This window comes from Dioscorea cayenensis, unplaced genomic scaffold (assembly GCF_009730915.1).
Source record: "Dioscorea cayenensis subsp. rotundata cultivar TDr96_F1 unplaced genomic scaffold, TDr96_F1_v2_PseudoChromosome.rev07_lg8_w22 25.fasta BLBR01001260.1, whole genome shotgun sequence".
Classification (NCBI taxonomy): Eukaryota; Viridiplantae; Streptophyta; class Magnoliopsida; order Dioscoreales; family Dioscoreaceae; genus Dioscorea; species Dioscorea cayenensis.
This window is the reverse complement of record NW_024087651.1, coordinates 25,363-45,708: the sequence shown is the minus strand read 5'-3', so window position 1 is coordinate 45,708 and position 20,346 is coordinate 25,363. Positions and strand designations below refer to the sequence as shown.

At 35.2% G+C, this 20,346-nt stretch overlaps 2 protein-coding genes across 3 annotated transcripts; both read right to left on the bottom strand.

Moving 5' to 3' along the window:
- Positions 1–802: 802 nt before the first annotated feature.
- LOC120255982 (26S proteasome non-ATPase regulatory subunit 9) lies at positions 803–3,726 on the bottom strand. The gene is made up of 5 exons (XM_039263751.1): positions 3,542–3,726; positions 3,403–3,463; positions 2,918–3,025; positions 2,061–2,367; positions 803–1,109 (listed from the first exon to the last, which is right to left on the bottom strand). The coding sequence occupies exons 1-5, from the start codon at positions 3,680–3,682 to the stop codon at positions 1,088–1,090; spliced, it is 639 nt and encodes a 212-aa protein (XP_039119685.1). The 5' UTR covers positions 3,683–3,726; the 3' UTR covers positions 803–1,087.
- A 386-nt stretch (positions 3,727–4,112) lies between these two features.
- LOC120255978 (BTB/POZ domain-containing protein NPY1) lies at positions 4,113–7,944 on the bottom strand. 2 transcript variants are annotated; one of them, XM_039263746.1, is made up of 4 exons: positions 7,413–7,944; positions 6,324–6,393; positions 4,846–6,015; positions 4,113–4,738 (listed from the first exon to the last, which is right to left on the bottom strand). In XM_039263746.1, exons 1-4 carry the CDS (start codon positions 7,472–7,474, stop codon positions 4,187–4,189), a joined length of 1,854 nt encoding a protein of 617 aa, XP_039119680.1. In that variant the 5' UTR covers positions 7,475–7,944; the 3' UTR covers positions 4,113–4,186. The 2 variants fall into 2 exon arrangements, with proteins under 2 accessions (XP_039119680.1, XP_039119681.1); XM_039263747.1 differs by having other exon boundaries at positions 6,324–6,385; positions 7,413–7,513.
- Between the last annotated feature and the right edge of the window lie 12,402 nt (positions 7,945–20,346).

Below are 20,346 nucleotides of genomic sequence, written 5' to 3'. Positions count from 1 at the left end.
TTTATTCTATCTTTTCTTAATCAAACACAGAAAGGACGATTTACCATCAACCTTTATTCTTTTCTTCTACCTCCCCTCAATCCGATGTCAAACACATGGGAAGGCTAACCCCACTAGGTGTCTTTGTCAATGTTTCATGCATAGCTTAAAGCACGAAAGGCCTCTAAAAGATTGTATCAACATCCAAATGGTCACTACAGATGTCAGCAGAAGATGAATTATATCTATTTAAATCATCTCATGTACCAAACCTAGATGATAGCATTCACTAGCTGCTTGAGGCCTCCGTCTTGAAAATCTAGAAAAGCATTGTCAGTGGGTGATTCAACAGCTTCTACAATTATTTATCTTCCTATGCCATGAGATAATGGTAAAAAAATACCCAAAGATAATGGGCTGATATATACACAGAATGAGCTCTCCAGCTAACATGTTCTATACCAAAGATGCAAAGGTGATTCACATGAAAAGGTACAAAATGAAAATCAGGCAAATAAACCAGAGACAATAAAGTAATAAAGAGTGAATTGTGCATAAAACCCACTTTGCTATGAACTCTGAAAGAGAAATGTTAATAGAGTAAGCTCTCAATGTGCAGCTGAAATACAACTGCTTTAACTGCATGAAGGGCACCCTATGAGCACAATGATACAGCTTAAGAATCGTTCATTAATCTTGAGTTACCATGCAGTTGCCATTTGAAGGATCCTCACAACAGCAATTGGATGTGCAAGAAATTATCTGAAACCAGATTAACTTCTAACTTGTTCTCATGAAAAGTATTGCTGCAAAGACATTTACAGGGAGGAAATGCCCATGAATTAGGCAGAAATGAAAAACATCCAATACCAGAGTTAGTGTCACACTTGATAAGCAATTATGCTTAGGGACAATAGGTTAATAAATTATATCATGCAAGTAAGCATAAGCAATTTCTGAAGATAAGGATGTCCAGCACCCAGTAGCTTTACATTCACATGAAATCAAAGAAATCATGCACCAGCAAGCAATTTTACACATTATTTTCCTGCTGAAATCATATTGACAAAACCATACCGACTCCCGTCTTTCAGACAAAGCTCCTTGATTATAACATCCGGAAATGGCACCTGCAAATTAAAAAAAGCAAAAGACATTATCAAATTGAAACCAAATTTCTATGCAAAGTTCAATAAGTAAAAAAGAATTACAAGGTTAAATACAAATAAAAACAACAATAAGAATAAAAAGATGAATGAGCATTAGATTGAATGCTAGATGACCTGTGACCAACAAATATCAATCTAATTAGAATAGAAATCAAGCAACTTTGCCAGAAAATTCCTAAATCATTGATTATCTGAAAGAAGAATCGATAGGTTTAACAGAAGGAATCATTTTTAATTTTCATATTTCTACCATTTTAGCTTTTATAAGTGAGTCAAAAAAATTCCATGAAACTGCATTCATCAATATGCATCTTATCATATAACATGACTATACATACCTAAATCCTAAAAAGTGTAAGATCAAGATTGTAGACAATGCCCGAACAATATTATTGATGGTACTCAAACTCTTATTCAAAATTTCAAAATAAACAAAGGATGCATTAATAACAATTTGCCTTTTTGAAATAAGACCTTCTGACATTCTCAACAAAAATGCAATTGTCCACATTTAAATAGCGCATAGAATTGATATTTAAGCAATGGCAAAAACATTCCATCTTTTGAAACCGTAAGTTTTACATTTAACAGAAAAGAACAGGTCTAATTACTTTGCAAACAGATCTGCAGTTTTGCTCATTATTCATACATTTTATATATGAGGAAGGGAGAAAGGATGGCGTAACAAAGCCTAAGCACAAGTATCTCCCTTATAGTGTAAAGCTTACTGTCAAAAATAGCGGTAAAAAGATTATATGTGCTTTACCAGATATTTTGAGAATAGATTGTGGTGTCCAGGTAAAGATAATGTAAATATCACCAGTATGCAATGATCCTAATCTCAAAGAAACTAAATGAAACATGCAAATTTTCAATTCATGGAATAATATCTGCCTAAAGTATGGAACATACCCTAATAGTCCACGACCATGCCACTGTTTAGGAGTAACAGTTAAGTTCAACAAAGATCCTTGTCGCATGATTTGTAAAGGCACTGGATGACCCTCATTGGATTGCGCTTCTAGTGCTAATCTTGAATGTAAACTATCACCACTCTCTACATTTCCAAATTTTACAATCATATCACCAAGCTGCAACCCATCTTCTGCTGCAGGTGAAGCATCACTTATTTCATCAATAATCGCAAAAGGAATCCTATGAACTGAGCCTTCATCCATAGGAGAAGCTTGTGATGTTGTATCATGCAACGAAGATGCAGCTGTACAAAAGACAATCATAACTAGATTAGCGTCAGGTGTCGAAGTATACCAAAGAGTTTATTCATGCTAAGTTGGACATCTTGATGAATTGGCAAGCCATGGGAACAATTTGGTTAGAAACAAGGACTGAAAACAAAACATTGTATATTCATAAGTTCAACATGAATACTCAGATCATCAAAGATCAAATAAATGTGTGAAAACTAATAACCACATCAAAAATGCAAACCCTAGGCCTTAGCATTACAAGTTCTCATCATTGATAGCCTTCTCACTTCATAATGGTTGGTGGATATTGGACCTGCTCAATTAAGATACAAAAGGGAGTAGTCCAGTCTTGGTTCAGAAAAGATTAGAGAAAGCTGTGTCAAACCAAATGGTCACAGTTTCTCCATCTTTCCCTTATCATGGATAAAAGTTAGGCATATATTCCAAATCTAGACAATTTCCTTTCAAAATCACATCACAAGTCATAGTTACTTTAAATATGTATATCACATAGAAGATCAAAGCGGAGAAAAACAGAACAATTTGCTTCTTTTACCAAACCTGAATTTTCGGGGGTCCTTGACCCACTATTCGGTAATTTCACAGAGTGCAAAAGCTCCAAATTTGTATCGATTTTAGCTGTGACATATTTATGATCATTCCTCAGTTCTGCCAACAATAAATAGAGAAATTTAAGTTTAAATAAAAAACACAAATATCAACAAACGAAAATTAAAATAATCAGTAAATCATGTATCTCAAAAATCACAGCAACGAGAATGGTTAAATATATATACACGCGCGCACACACACACACATATTAAAAGGTTCTTCACCATTCATATTTCACCCAAATCCAGTATCTCTCATTGATCAATCCGCTCAAACTCGTCACTCCATCTAACCATACACACTAAAGACACATCCTGCATACTTCGACCCTAAAAAGAACCCTAATTCCGATTTCCAAATGTAATAAGAAAAAATCGCAAGTTTCATTCTTTGCAATTGGACTAGGATTAACCAAAGCCATCAAGAATTCTCACCAGCAAGTCGATGACGCTGCGACCTGACAGCAGGGATATCGATATCAGACCGAGGGAAACCCTGCAAAAACGACAGCCATGAATCAAACAGAACAGAATGAAACAGAATCAGATAGACCCAAAAGGAAGGAAGAGCGACTTCAGCATCAACGAGGTTGCCGGAGATCCCCGGCCCGCCGGGGCCGCAGAGGATCTCGATGATGGCATTCATCTCCGCCTCCACGGAGGCTCTCTTCTCCATCAACGCCAACGTCTCCGCTTTCAGATTCGCGCCAACCATCTTCGCACGAATTCTTGAATTGGGATTTGGAGATAGGGCAATTGCAGTACATAGAAGCCCTTTTATAGTCAAAAATTTTTCAGATAAACCCTTAAACCCTTGTTTATTTACATTAACAACCTTTTATAGTCCGAATTTTTCAAACACGTTTTTCTAGCTCTTTTTTTAAATTTTATAGCTTATTTTTATCTCTAATTATTCAGTTAATCTTTCTGTTAATGAAATACATAACAACTATTTTTTATACATTTCAAAACAAGCACATATTCTTGATCTTCTAGTAATAGTCATAGATAACAAAACATTGAAAATATTACAAGCTTAGGAAAGAGGACAATAATACAAAAACAATATTGCTAAACTCCTAAGAAACCATAATTAAAAATGAAACATTAGTAGAGAGAGATGCATACACAAAGATCAACCACAATACCTAAAAACCAACTGCTTTTTTTTCCATATACAAGTTAGGAAAGAAAGCAAATACATTCCAAAATTTTCCTTTCAAGAAATGGAATGCCTTCTGTGTCTTGATGAAGAGCCTGATGACTTTGCTTCCCCTGGATTCACTGTGGTTGGGGGGCTCTGAGAACTTCCCGATGTCTCCGAGCTCCGGTTGATCTCGGAGTGACCTTTACTGGATGCCCACAGCTTGTCGAAGATCCTCCTCGATCGGGAAGGCAACAAAAGTCCACCACTTTTGTTCTTAGTGTTCTTCGCATTCTTCTTCTTCTCTTCGTTGGCTCGACACTCTTCTTCGATCTTAACAGTCCTTAGTTGTTTCTTGAGGGAATTGCAATCGTCGGTTATTGGTATGGCCCAATCTGCTTCAATGTTTGCGGTCGATCTTGTGCTTCCGTTTGTGGTGCCATTTGCTTCAGATGTCAGTCCCACAGCTGCTGCTCTCACTTGCTCGAAGAAGAGTACTTGAACAACAACACGGAGGGGAAGCCTCTCATTTTGAGCTGCATGTACACAAGCATCTGTCGAGAGCTTCTTTACATCCAATAGACTACAAAGCATCTTCTTCTCGGCTTTAGCCAAATTTGGATGCTCCTATAAATATTAGACAATGCACAAAAAAAGCCGTGGCATTAAAAACCGATAATGGGCTCAAGTTACTTCAAAAAAATATAGACACAACCACGGCAAAGTAAGTATACCTTCAGGTAAATGTCAATGGCAGTGTATAAGCCATCATTCACTGGCCGCGCCATGTCAGGAATGGAAGCAGAGAGTTCGATGAAGCTCGACAAAGAAAGGTTGGGATCACTGGCTACTTCAGCAAGATAACCATCAACTAGTTTACCTACGGTCAACAATGATGCATTCCCTAATCTCAACTCATCGCCCTTGTTTTCACTGTTTTCAAAGTAACTGGAGTCGACATTGCTCCCCTCTAACATCATATACCTTCTCACAAGACTTTTCACCAGATTTATGTCATAAACCGTCTCTTCAGAAGAGTTTGCAGGAATAAACAGATCCTTAACAGATGCTTTATGCAATTGCAAGCTTATCCTGTTCATCAGTTCCTCTTTTAGCAAATCCCCTGCTCCGACCAAGATAACGACTTTGAGCAATTTTAGTAAAAAACTACATGAACAACCTGAACTCTTATCAGCAGGTAATAACCAGATGATGGTTTCCACTAGACACTTATACTTTATTGCATAGTCATCAGAAACAAGGGAATCAAAAGAATCAGGCAACCATCTAAAGGCGTAAGCCTTGAGAGCTTCCCCTATAACATCAGAAGACATTCTCCCTTTGGATTTGATTGCAATCATCACTCGCTTGTAAAGAGCGATATCGAGTTCGCATATGTCTTCAACCCACCAGTCCTTGGGAACAACATTCATTTTCTTCTGATGATGTTCGACAATTTGATTTGAAGCTCCCGATCTCTTGTTGTAGGAATATGACCAGTTAACATAAGAAGGATCAACAGATGTCTTGGAAGCTATGGAATCTATGCATCTACCAACCACTTTCAGTTCCTCAGACCATGGTAACAAATACTTTGTAGTTTGTAAAGCAATGATAGAATCTTTCCAGCTACGGAGCAGGCTGGAGTTCAGAAATACTTCGATTTTGAAAATTAAGTTGCCTTTCTCAACACCCTCGGTCATCTCTAAATACTCTGCCGCACACCTTACAGCAACAACATTGTAGGCATTGAGTGTGACAGTCATGCCATAGCAGAATTTCGCACAAGTCTCGAACGTTTTGGGTCCACCAGGAAAATCAAGCATGTAGATTTCATCAGTGCTATCCTCATTGGCTTTGAGCACCAACCTCTGCAGTCGGTTACTCTTCGATAGAAGAGGAAACTGCATGCGAGTGACTTAAATAAGTTCATCACGGTGCAATGCCGAGAATTAACAATTGATTGATGAAGTGTTTGATCAAGCTTAACATCCTAAAAATTTTTCAATAGAACATGGAATACTTTACAATGGTAAAAAACTAAACATTAGGAATTTAAGAGCTTTGAAACCAAGCCATGACAAAGACTAGTGCAAATACCAACTTCACCAACAAAATAAAATTATTTGCAGAGTGAGCATATATGATGTATGCAGTATATCAACTCAAAATTGGAATCTGATTTAAGCATGGTAGGAGAAAAAGAACTTACCTTATGTAGGTAAAACTTCACTTCTCCAACGATGACAGCTATATCAGTAGCCAATTCAGACACTACATACCTGCAAACAAGTCAATTAAAAACAAAAACAGAGACTTTTCCATATGGATGTTCAAATTATAGTTCTGTGCAACATCACAGTAACAAAAAAATAAACACACACACACACACACAAACATACTGGAAAGCAGAAATTACCAAACCCACACAAGAATATCACAACAACAATTAATATGAACAGCATCTTAACTATTAGTCTTGTATCATGAGTATTCCATCCAGAAGAAAATTAAGGAAATATAGAAACAATATTATAGAAGTACTGCAACAGACCACGGGGATTTCACTGTTCATCTGCTAACAGGTTATTACTGAGACTACAAGTCAAAAACACCAATGTTGCAGTACATCCTCACTTTATCTTCAGTGTGACAGTTAATGAAAACACCTTTTGAAAATAGATACTTATGCAAAATCCAGATAATGAAAAATCCTTTTGAAACAACCAGTAGCTAGCTACATTTAAGATTGATAAGATCATAACGATTTCCTCAACTTCAAGAAAAATATGAACAATATTAGCTACAAAAACGATTTTCACATAAAGAAAACCTTCTCAAAAGATCCAAGTAGAGGGAAACTGAAAGAAAAATCGTCAGCAAATATATAAATATATTTATAAAGGAAAAACATTCTGACTAGCTTCTTCAAAAACTGGAATTTGTCACACTAAAACCAAAACAGCAAAAGAAACAACAAAATGGGACCACAAAACCATGAAACTCAACAACCATCTCGGAGTTAGAGAGAACAGCAGACTCCCAAACAAAGCTAATAATAAAGACACATAAACATCAAATTTCACCGAAAAAATTACAAACTATCAGACCAAAAATCAAGGCACAAAAAGAGAACCACAAAAATCATGAAAAAAAAAAAACTTGAAGCCAACCTAAATTCCAAAACTAAACAAATCAAACAAAAAACCAACTTTCCACATTCCCAGAACTCAAATCCCTCAACAAACCCAGAAAAACCCCATCTTTATCACATCCAACAAGAACAAATCCAAAGTCTCACCTGACGCCACTCCCATCCGACTGGAAAGCATCAGGCTTTGATCCCAACTTCATATACTTCATCTCTCCTCCAAATCCCACAACACCAACCAACAAGATCCCACCTTTCCTTCACCTCCACCCTTCCATTCCTCTCCTCCTCTCTTCTCCTCTCTTCTCCAGTCCAGCCTCGCACCCGACCCCTCTCTCTCTCTCGCTATGCTTCTCTTTATCAGTGATGATTAAGCAGCAGCCTTTTGCTTTCTCTTTATGAGAGTTATATGGGTTGCTTAGGGGGCTTCGAAGAAGAATCAGCAGCGCAGACTAGTCGCTTTCGGTGGTGCGGCGCTATCCACACAAACTATTCACTGAACACCATCACCTACAGCCTAGACACTGCTCCCAAGCTCTCTCCTTTCTATCTCTAGGATCTCTTTCTCCCTCTCTCTCCTTGTTCTCTCTGGACTCTGGAGAGAGGAAGCGAGCTATGGGCTTTGTGTGGGGGACCATCTAGAGAGAAAAACAAGAGACACATCATAGAGATAGACAGAGAGAGAGAGAGAGAGTCCTCGTTTGCATTGCTGTTTATTCAAGAAACAACAGTAGAGGAACATGTGGAGGTGGAAATCATAAAAATCATGCGTTTTTTCATTCTGCCCCCTTACAAAATTTTTAATTATTTTTATAGTGCATGAAAATTTTGAAAATGTAATTTGTTCATAAATATTAAATTGTATGTCGGATGGTCAATTTATTATTTTGAGTTTTTCTTTTTTCTTTTTTTGGCATAATTATCATAAATTACGTGGAAATTAATTTTTAAACAATAAAAGTAGTATATGTGTAGATAATTTGCTTTGATGTGATAATTTTGATGCATTGATTAGATGGATTTCGTTGCCGATGAGAAGGGACCAGACATTAAATATTTCTAAATATAGGTGATATATATACATCATATTTATTTGAGAAAGTCAGATATTTTGATGCATGTGAAAAGAATCAGAATTTTTATTTGCAAATTAAGAAATTTAGACATATGAAAATTTTGAGAGTGTTATTTTTTTTATACACAGCAAATAAGTTCAATATGCAAAAAGGCTGAGAAGTGAATATCTAATTCTATATTTTTATTTGGAGATATGGGACTCGGGTGATAATCACAAACCCATGTACAAAAAAAAAAATTAAATTTAAAATAATAAAAAAAAATTATTTTGTTCTTAAATAAAGTGAGATTGGGAATGCTACTTTCCTCTTATCATATTAAAAAAATAAATAAATAAATATATATATATATAATTCAAAAATGAATCGATAAAGTTGGAAATGGGAAAATGAAATGAAAGCATGGCAGTGGATAATTCATAATTGACGTTAGCAAAGGGAATGTGTGGAATTGGACTTAGTGATAATTCAAGGAGACAAGGTTTTTGAAAGTTATATATATACGGATGTAAATAAATATATATTTATTTTTTGGGTTGGGTATATAAGAGACATTATTGGCCCACCAATTAAATTCTCATTATTCACGAGTCAAAATCATTTTTCAATCAACATAGCAAACATTATTATCAAAATATTTTATTTTATTTTATTTTATTGCAAAATTTTTCCATATAAAAATATTTAAATATATATATATATATTATGGTTGAGAACTTGAGATGATATCAACATTGTTTTCCAGTTTTTTTCTTTTTTTTTTTGTACTTACATGTTATTGTTATTTTTAGCTTCTCACTGTTTTGTTCTTCTAGTTAATTATTATTTTGATTTTCAAAAAAAAAAAGAAATTGAGATATTATAAAAAAAAATATTAATATAAGCACTTTGTTTTACGTTGAAATTTAATAAAAAAAAAACATTTATAATTTTGACTTTTCCTCTGTAAAAACAAACTGGAAAGTTTGTTTGATAGCCAAGATTTCAAGGAGCATTTTACTCGTGCATTGACTAAAATTAATGTTTCTACAAAATGAAAAACATTAAAATTGCTTTGTTAAAATAGATAAATCATAAATTAAAAAAAGTGTTCATCCAAGTTATTATATTGATAATCCAATGAGCAGAATTTTAAAATACATAAATAATAATTTTAAAAATACTATAATATAGTTATTTTAGTAATGAATAAATTTTTTTATAATATATATGAATATATATTTATAAATTAATAACAAGCTTAATTATATTATTTTACATTGTATTTGAGGGGTTTTAAATTTAAAACGTTTCAAACACAAACAATCAATATATGCCTGATTTCTTATGAAATTAAGTCAGACATCAGATTTTTTCCCACATAAAATTAACAAACTATAACGAAAAGTGTGTATAAATTTTATTAACAAAAATATAAATATTTTATCTAAAGAATTAATACAAAAAAATTAAGAGATTATTCTTTATGGAAAAACTAGTTAGAAGTGAGTTGTTTCTACCCCGAATTATAAATTTTTTTTTTTTTAAATTACCTCCAGTGAAAGCATGCCAATAATGATGCAATATTTAATTAGTTTCAGTAGGGAAAAAAAAGTGGATATCATTGAAGAATAGGAATATATATATAATAAAAGAACTAAAGAAAAAGGCGTTTCCCAGATTCGTTTACCGCGTTTCCCCATCAAGTATCAACTCACGTGTTTCCCGGGATGGACTTACTTGAGGACTGAGAACGATTAATTAATTCGCAGAGTATCAAAACCCCCGGTAAACTTACCCCATTCTCTTCAAAGCATGGAATCCAAATAATCTGCTTCTTTTCACAATACTCCATCAAAATGGTAGTATTATTTGTTAAGAAAACTTTATTTAATTATATATTGTTACGTTAATTTGGTTTCCAGGTTTTTACCGAAAACTTCTCGATTTTTTAAATTCACTTAATTAAAAAAGGGAGAGAAAAATATTGCGGTGAAAATAAATAGGGGGTGACCGGGGGTGATTATAGACAGACAGGTCTATTATTATCTCTGTTCAGGAGGCTAATTAATGGCGCGATGGCGTGCTCCGCTTTCGGCTATGGACTTGATCGGACGGCTATGAAGAGACGGATCTGATGGCATTTAATGATAGGCCAACACGTCATCGATGACGTCATCCTACTTTTACGGGTTTTTTTTGGTTCAAATACCCCCCTGCAATCTGCTTTAATGACAACCAGTGGGCGATTGTCGTACACTTTCAATTCAGTGGCATTTTTAAAGTTTTTTGCAAAATGTCAAAAATATACCCTTTTAACTGTCACGATTTTAAGCTCTTTGTTTTTTTATTTTTACTTATCACGTTAAAAAATTTATTTATCTTTAAATAATTTTTTTTCTCAATTTATTGTTTAATTTAATATATTTATATAATTTTTTATAAATTATAATTAGAAAAACATTAAATTATATACTCAACTATATAGGTTTTAAATAGGAGTAGTTTTAAAAATTAATAATTTTTTTTATAAAATTTAGATTATTAATTAACTTCAACCTATTTCCTTAATAGATGTGAAGTAAATAAATTTGATAAGTAAAAAAAAACCAAAAAGAGTATATATTTATATGTGTGAATGTCAATGGTTGATAATAGTAATAGTAAAAAAAAGAGATTGGTGGGTAAGTATTTGGTTTTTATTTTATAATTTTAGGTTTTTATTTTATAATTTTACTATAGATTATAGATCTAGTAGAAATAAATTTAATCAGTTATAATACAATGTTTATGAAAGAGAGAGAAAAACATGTGAATAAATGTTTGGTTTTTAAAATGTTATTTTTCATCCAAACAGTGATTATCTTTGGATTAAAATCCAATGATAAAAGACAAACATTCTGAGATATCATATGGAAGTTTACAGGAGACTTGGTCTATATATATATATATATGATTATTTAGCATTAATTTAAATAAATGTGTGATAAGTGTGTAAAAAATATTCAGGAGTGAGTTACTGCATGGAATTGAATGTTTCTGCAAAGGTACATGTTTCTGCAAAAATAAAAAGCAAATATTGGCCCCATTTTATTTTTATTTTTTTAAAAAAAAGTAACAATTCACTGTGGACATTGGATGCTGTTTTACTTTCTTTTTTTTTCTTTTTTTTAACTTTTGTTTTTCAATTGTGATTCTCATCTAATCAAGTTTTTGTTTTTCCTTTTTAAAAAGTTCAGTTTTACTTGTTTTATTTTATCAAACAATAAAGTAAATTTTGATTAAGATTCCTTCTTTTAAAATATTAATTTCACCCATGACCAAACATGCAAAAATATAGTGACCAGGTTGGGTAAAATTCAGACAAAGTTGAAAGTGCAATTGTATTTTTTTGGAATATATACATATACACAGACACTTTTTAAACAGTTTAATGCTTTTGAAAACAAAGACTGTACTCATAGAACCACATTACATGACCTCATTCCTTGGAATTTGTTAAGTTTCACTGCATATGTTGTTGTATTTTTCATATTAAATTTATTTTAAAAAAAACAAATTACTGAAGATAATTGTAAACATTATCTACATTGATAGTTGAAAAGAAAGAAGGCATGAATTGATGGGAATCCACATCAATTTACAATGACATTTACCATGAGTGCATGCTCAAATTCAATAAACAAAAGAGTGAAAAAAAAAAAGAAAAGAAAAAGAGAAGAAAAGCCAAACTTTGAGGTTGAACGTGTTAAAGTAGACAAAGATCAGATGATTTAAATGATGAGCATTCATTGGATTGACCCTTTTAATCCATCCATCAAAGGGCCCACACACACGCTTGTTCGCATCGATCATTTTTATTTTTTTTATCTTTATTTTAAAATTTTAAATCTCAATTAATATCCAATTTATTTTTTTAACAACTATCACTCAATACGGTGTATTATTATTTAAATAATAAATAAACATACTTATAATTCAATCTTTAGGTTGTGATATAAATCTGTGATACTATTATAATATTGTGCAAATAATATAGTAATACTGTCTATTTATATTTAATTTTTTGTGGAAGGATGTCTTTTTCTTCCTTTCATGATTGCATGGTAAATAAGGTATCATAATTAGTGTACTTTTATATATATATATATATATATTCTAATAACGTCTTGTATGATACCGTTTGTCTTTGTAAAAAAAAAATTTATTCCTTTTTTGGTGTGTTGTTTTTAGTACTTTGCCAAATTGATGCAATAAAGTGAGATGGCGTGCATTTGTGGGCCTTGTAATATGATAGATCATAGACATTATTGGTTAATTCATTAATGTATATAAATGTGTGAGTATATTTTTTATTTCAACCCCATGTTAAAGTTTATATTTATGGAAAGTATTGAAATTTTTATATAAAATCATAGATAAATATATTTTGAAATTTTAAAATTTTAAAATTTAGAACAAGTGATGTTATAGTCTATTGATGAAGTTTTTGTGCCTTAACTCCGGGCGCTAATTAAAAATATTTATATTAATGATTTTTTTATTGCAACATTAAAATAACGCTAATTTTTTTTTTAAAGAGTGATAATTTGAGGGATGGGCTCCTCACAACATTAGTTGAGGTCGGACTAGAGTGATTTGTCCATCTTATTTAAAAACAAAACTTTTTATGATTGGTTCAAGAGTTATATATGTATAACAATTAACGACCCTACCCAATTTCAAAATTTTGTTTTATTACTATCAAATAATGTAAAATTTAGGTCATTAATTATTTTGATATTTTAAATAAAAATTACATTTAAGTTAGTTTAAATAAAATTATTAATACATATAAGTTAGTATAATGATTTTTTTTCTCAATACTTTTTGCCTGTGTACTCAAATATCTTAATTCACACAAGATCGATGCAATTTTAGATTTTCATCATTGTAAACATTTTTAATTAAAAAATAATGCATCTTAATATGTCACTCGTGAGATTGCTAAATAAATATTTGTAAAAAATAAAATAAAATTGTTGAATAAACCATTTTTCTCGTAGGAGATTTTAGTATTTTATTCTTCTTTCAAATAAGAGAGGCTGAGTTTATGACTTATATACATATTTATATATCTAAAAAGCATCTTATAATCTTACATTGACCCTAAACTTGAAATCCGTTGAACCTATCTTGGTCTATGGCCACCATTAATCTCATTTATTCATATATTTAATGATCCAACTCACTCTAAGCACATGCCTATATTGTAATTTTTATTGTTTATTTATTTATTTTTTATAAAGCGCACAAACTAAATTAAGGACTAAGTGCAAATGGGGAATTAATACTTTATGCATCAACTAAGATTCAAACCAGCTTCTGTCATAAAAACATGACTAACATATGTAAAAAATTTGATGTATATTGATCAAAAAATAATTTGATTTTATTTATTTATTTATTTATTAAATAAAAAATAGTGGAAATTGCCAAAAAAACCCTACAACTTTGCCAAATTGCCAAACAAACCCCCATAGTTTCGGAATGCCCAAAAACCCCTTCCTTTTCAACTCCATGATTTTGAAACCCCCAAAGCATGAACGGCATTAAACGGAGTGTATTTAAAATTTTATGGATCTAAAATGCCCTGCAGACTGAAAGTCGTGGGCTGCACCCATTTCTGGGCTGTGAGAGGAAGTGGGTGGGTTTTTCTTAGGCATTACAACGCTTGTCTTCTCTCAACTCGCGACTCAGACTCAACTCGCGCCTCCAGCTCTTCTCTTCCCACTGCGACTCTTCCCTTTCCACCCGCTGCCCTCGAAGAAGAAGTCCCGCAAGTATTCTCAGATTTCGTCACTTTGCAGCCTAAGGTATTCATTATGGTTTTTTTGTTAACTATTCTCATACTGAAGAGACATTTTTTTCGGTTTTGGTTTGTGATTTTGTTTTTGTTGGAAGACATCAAGCTTTCGTGGGGATTAATCGGCCGGGGTTTTTGTTAGTCTGCAGTGAGATGTCTCGGCTAGGGTTTTTTTGTTTTGTTTTACATTTTCGTCATGTATACTGATCGAAAATGGTTTTCCGATTGTTGTGCTTTGTGTAATGTTTATAATCTACGCTTACTCCCTTTCTAGCCTGATATGGTTGCAGTTGTAAAAACTGAGGTCTCCGCTTAAAACAACGAGCTTTTACCGCTTTAAGTTAGTTCGCTCCGCTTTAATTATTTGTATCTCTGCTTAATAGTGTACGCCATCGCTTAAAAATGATATCAGTTGTTTAAGAACCGAAAGTGTTAACCGCTTTAACAAATTACATTTCCGCTTAACAACGTGGTCGCTATCTGTCGCAGTCTTGTGATTACGGGCGGTCAATCTAGTTAACGGGCAACGCTACTTGACACCCGTAGTGGAGACCGCTGGGTCGAATCGAAAGTTCACATGATCCTCGACATCGGGAGATCATCCGAAGGACACCGCTCACGAGATTTCATCGAGTTGAAGTCAGATACCAAGAGCGGGCCCTTCTCGACTCTCCGTGCAGTAGATACGATAACCGCATCAATAAATTCAGGATCGGGAAAGCATGTCGACTTTCAGCCCCGAAGACGTGGCAATCGTTTCTCGCCTCGCTGCGATGGGGAGGCGATCGTGTTTTCGAAGAAGAAAAACACGGTCACTTTCAAGAGAGGTATTTATCGAAGACGTACGAGAGACACGAGACTCCATCGGAGCACTCTTCAAAGAACTCCGCTGGATGAGGGAGTAAGAGGAGAATTTTGCCAAACCATCGATGGGCGTACTCCCCGGTACAATCCTCTTCCCAAATACCTCCCCGCTCGGTTCCTAATCGGATCGCTGATTATGCCGACGATCTACTCGGAATGGGGGCGCTCACGCACGGGCGCAAGCGACGCACAAGTGCGCTTATGGAGGACATACCACAAGCCGCTACCCGAGTGCAATCTAGATGCGCGGGAAGAAGACTCAACACCGGGTATGTTAAGGGTCTGCATTTTGAGCGCTTAACATCCGGGTTTTTATGAGTCGACCGAACCGGAAAGAAAGTCCGCTTTCTGCAAGATCCCAAGGATGCCGTGCTACGCTGAAAAATACTTTCACCGAAGCAAGCGACGATAGAGACGAGTTTGTCATCTCTCGAAGGAAAAGAGGTAATAATTCAAAAAAATATTTTGTTTAATCGTAGACGTTAACGCTTAACCATATCATTTACCGCTTTAACTTTATTCATCTATCGCTTAACATTATAACTTACCGCTTAACTTTGTTCAACTACCGCTTAAACTTTTAGTTTAATGTTTAATTTGTTTGTTTCATCGCTTAACACAATAGGTTATAACGTTTAAATATACGAGTTACATGTGTAAATATAGTTTTAATTGTTTAAACTAAATAATTTCGCTAAGATTGTTTGCTTTTACACATGCTAGTTTCTCGAAATGGTTCCTGCAACGTCGATGATAAGTATTTGTTCGGCCAACCGCTCGGTCGGACGCTATCGCTCCCGAACCGCTGGCTTCAAAGGCAAGATGAAAGGGCAACCTCTTCCTTGCGCTACCGGACGCCTGCTCTCCCCGCCCTGTGCCAAAACGCATTCATCGAGGGCCGAGAAGCCCTCCCCCACCCCGCCCGACCCCGCCGTGCTCGACCGCAACGTCGTGGCAGCTCCCCGCCCGCACTAGAGCGAGGATGTCACCGCAACTCTCACGCAGTCTCGCGATTTTTGACGACCGAGTTCCCTCGCTTTGTCGCCGGGGTAGGCATTGAAGGCAGTCACACACAATCGATCGCGCCTTTCCTTCAAACAAATGAAGCACCCGGACGGATACGCTGTCGGAGTTCGACGACGAGGACATCATCGGGGTGACCCTTCAAGACGCGCCTCATTCAAGAAGCTTCGAAAAAAAGAGGAAAACAATAACGCTCTCCGCCTCCACCCGCTGCGTACCGACGATGAAATAATAGCAGCGACCATCGGGCGGTACGATGTTGTTAACGCTGATGACATACGCCCATCACGCGGAGGAGATCAAGATGGCGCTCGAGTTTGCCGCGGTGGAAAAGATCGTCGACTGCTGGTTGACGACATCATGCATACGGTGGAACCGGCGCCGACGATAGCGGCATCAAAGACGGACACAATCCACTGAAGAAGAACAACCGCATAACGCTGCGTCTCGTGATTGACGCCGCCGCCGTGGAATTCACTTGGAAACTAACGGCTGACCGCAGCCGCATCGGCGCGTATACAATCCCACAAGAACAAGAAGCATGTAAGGAAGTGTCTCCCGCTGATGCCGCTGCCGTGCCCCCCATTAAAGGGAAGCCAATAAAAGTAGAAGAACTTGGAAAGTCTTCATTCAAGAAAAATACGTCGCCAATCGCGCTTCAATAAGTACGAAAGCAGGAGTTGATAAGGATCTTCCTCAACCGCCCCTATGGACAAGTAAGTTTGAAGTTTTTATGATATTGTTTAAACTGCTTTAGTTACCATTTAAGTAGGAGCGTTAACGCTTTAAAAATTTACGTATAACATTTAACTTATAAGTGATACTGCTTAAAATATTACCGCTATCGCTTTAAACATTCAATATAGAATTTAAAGTTTATACTTTTAACGCTTAATTTTATACTTACAACATTGTTTACATGTCTTTTGTTCCGCTCAACCACAAAGACCGGTCGTGGAAGAACGACTGCAGCACGACCACACGGGCTAATCTATCTCGACCGCCGAGGGGAAGGAGATGGTCACGCACGTACGTGATGGACGATTCGTATGTATCTTGCAAAAAGACGACGAGCGTAGTGCCATATCGCTATAAGAGGCGCGCCCATCACACGGCCACCGGCCTTGTTCACGTCAAAGCCAGGCGACGACGCATACGAATCCACGATGGCTATGATCGAGATGCCGCAAGCAACTTGCACGAAGTGGACATCGCCATCCTCCCGATAATTATGAGTAGCCACTTCCACGTCGCTCGCTCCTCGATCAATGAAAAACAAGAATACAAGCATTATTCTTCATGCCAAAGCGAAGAATACGATAAAAACGCGCTAGAAATGGTAAGTGCTTTAATAATTTGTGTTTGTGTAATAGTGTTCGTGAAAATAATCGAGCATTCCAATACGAACTTGTATATCTCGACGCTGAACCTATTCGACCTCAGACGACATGGAGTCTGGGCGAGCTCGACATCACAAAGTACCCGCTTGTTCACGCATAATCAAGCCCCACGACGTAAAAAGGAAGTGTCGACTACATCAGTCTATGTCATGCGGTTTATCGAGGCCACTCACGGTGAGAAGCTACGGTACCGCAGACCCGATCGTCCCTTATCTCGCGACTAAGGTATGTTTCCCGCATACTTAGGGAGGGAGGCAGTACCGCATCAGCACCAGAGGAGTCTCGCAAGCTGGGTTCTTAGTCATTCTTTCTATATTTGTATACACGATTCTTTCTTTAATAATCCGTATTCATTGCTTTAACATACACTTTCATTGTTTAAGCATATAGTTCATTGTGTAAATATCAACGTAATTGTTTAAACTCCGCTTATACGTGTAAAACGAACCAGAGGGTAGTGTACGTAAGCGGGTCATAGTCATCAGTATAGGTGTAATAGTTTCAAATGTAAACCGCTTTAAATTCAATTCATTTTTCCCAAGAACATGACAAATTTTGTCAATGTAAATGTACATGTATCTAAATTCAATTAAATTCATTACTCTTCGTTTTGAGGTTCGTTCTTGCTGGATGATATTGTGTATATGTTAAAGCAGATACTAATGTAGTTTAAACGGAAACATAGAAAGTTAAACAGAGAAAACGCTTAGGGGATCCGGAGTGTGTATTAATTACGCTGGGGAACCGACTGCCACATCAAGGGTGTATATGTTAAACGGATTCTAATGTAGTTTAAACGGAAACATAAAAAGTTAAACAGAGACTAATATAGTTAAACGGTAATATATAAAGTTAAACATTAAGTTCCATAGTTACATAATAAAATGTAACTATATACACAATACACAATCGCCTACTCGACAACATATTCATCTGACGATCTACGATTGTGACTAGAGGCATGGCATGGCTACAACGCACCCTCGCGGACCCCGGACGCTCACGACTCGATCCTCTTTCGCCTAGGGACGCCTGTGTTGCCTTCTCGCCCTCGCGATTTCATCTGCTCTCAACAAGTATCTCTACCTCGAATGCTCACGGCCGCTCGATAATACTGCGATCAACTTGGACTGCATCAAACGTAGAACACAAACATTAGCACTGCCCCTCCCCGTCTGTATTCTAGAATAGCACAAAAACTCCATAATTTAATCCGAAGAGCTAAAATCGAATACAGCCAAATGAGAAGAAGAAAAAAAGAAGAAGAAGAAGAACAACAAGAACGAAGAACAAGATATGAGCCTTCTAAACTTTGTTTGAGAAAAAGCAGCAGGAGGCAAAGATTGAAAAACTATCGATAAAGAAAAGTTATGATCGGGCGCTATTTTTTTCCCACCTTTGCAAGGCAAAAAGAAATTTCATATCGTGGACCCACTTCAACTTACCGTGAGGGGTTAAAAAGGAATGTAAAAATATAACTGAGTATGTCCAGGTGCAAAAAGTGGAGGGTTTTTGGGAAGTTTTGAAAATTACGAGGGGTGAACAGTAATTTTCCCTAAAAAATATAAAGATAAAATGGTGGATGTAAAACTTCAATTGAAAAATCCACATTATGAAGACAAATATGCAGCATTAAAAAACACAGATTATTTGGTGCTCAACATAGTTAATTAAAAATATATATATAGTTGAAATCATTATATCTAAAGCATATGTTTATAATCATGCAGAGAAAGTGAGTGAGAAAAAAAGCACTTGCTAGATTGCTTGAATCATTAACAATTATCCACATATATATATATATATTTAGCAAGTACTTTTTAATTGTTAATGATTATTAATTTATCATTATAAATTGATATAAATATTTGAGAGGAATCAACACTCTTTCATAGTTATTACATATATACCCATAAAATTGTTTATAATTTCTATTTAGTATGCATAAGATATAGTTCATTTCAAATTAAACGAATCAAATAAATGGAATGCTATTATTATTATTATTATTATTATTATTTTATGTATATATTATTTTTGTGGGTCCACAAATATAAAAACATTGATGTTAGAATTCCTCTCAATTGCTGCAAGATTAATTATCATTGACAACCCTCATTCAACCGCATTCCTAGACCATATTAATTAATTAATTAAAGTTTCATGAAGAACATATGGCTAAGGATAAACGAATTATTACACATCTTAATTTTAAAAAACCAAACAGGATAAAAACCATCTTTTGATTAAAGATAAAAAACCATCATCACTAATATGAAGCAAAACCCATATTTATCATCATCATCATTATTACGCATCACTTGGAATTTGAATACAAATAAAAAAATATATATTTTTTAATAATGTGGATTTTTTATTTAGGCTCAAATCTTCTAGAACTCATTCTCATTAACTAAAAAAGTTTAATAATCATGCGTTGAAGAAATCCTAAATGATCACATTCCAAATTTGGTCCGGTTTAGGGGTGTTTTTATAAATATTTATTCTACGAATTATTTTTTTAAAGAATAAAAAAATAAGAATACAAAATAAAATTCAAACTTTGAATTATTTATTTATTTATTCAGTGTTATTTCGCCAAACGAGCATGCGTTGATGCACTTTGTTGCGGGCCACGTGAAGCGCAAAAGATTTTGCGGGCCACGTCAGCGCGGATGGGCCCAGCCCAAAAAAAGGCGCGCTTTATGACGTCATCTCCACCGCGCGTGAGATTCCAGCACAAACCTAAATAGATAGCCCCTGAAGAACCCTAAAATTACAAAGTGTGCCATTCTTGAAACCCTCCCTCTCTTCTTCTCACTCGTCAGTCTTCTCACCTTCCTTCCCGCCTTCTCTCCCTTCGCCATGGCTTCCATCTGCTCCAAGGCACTCATTTT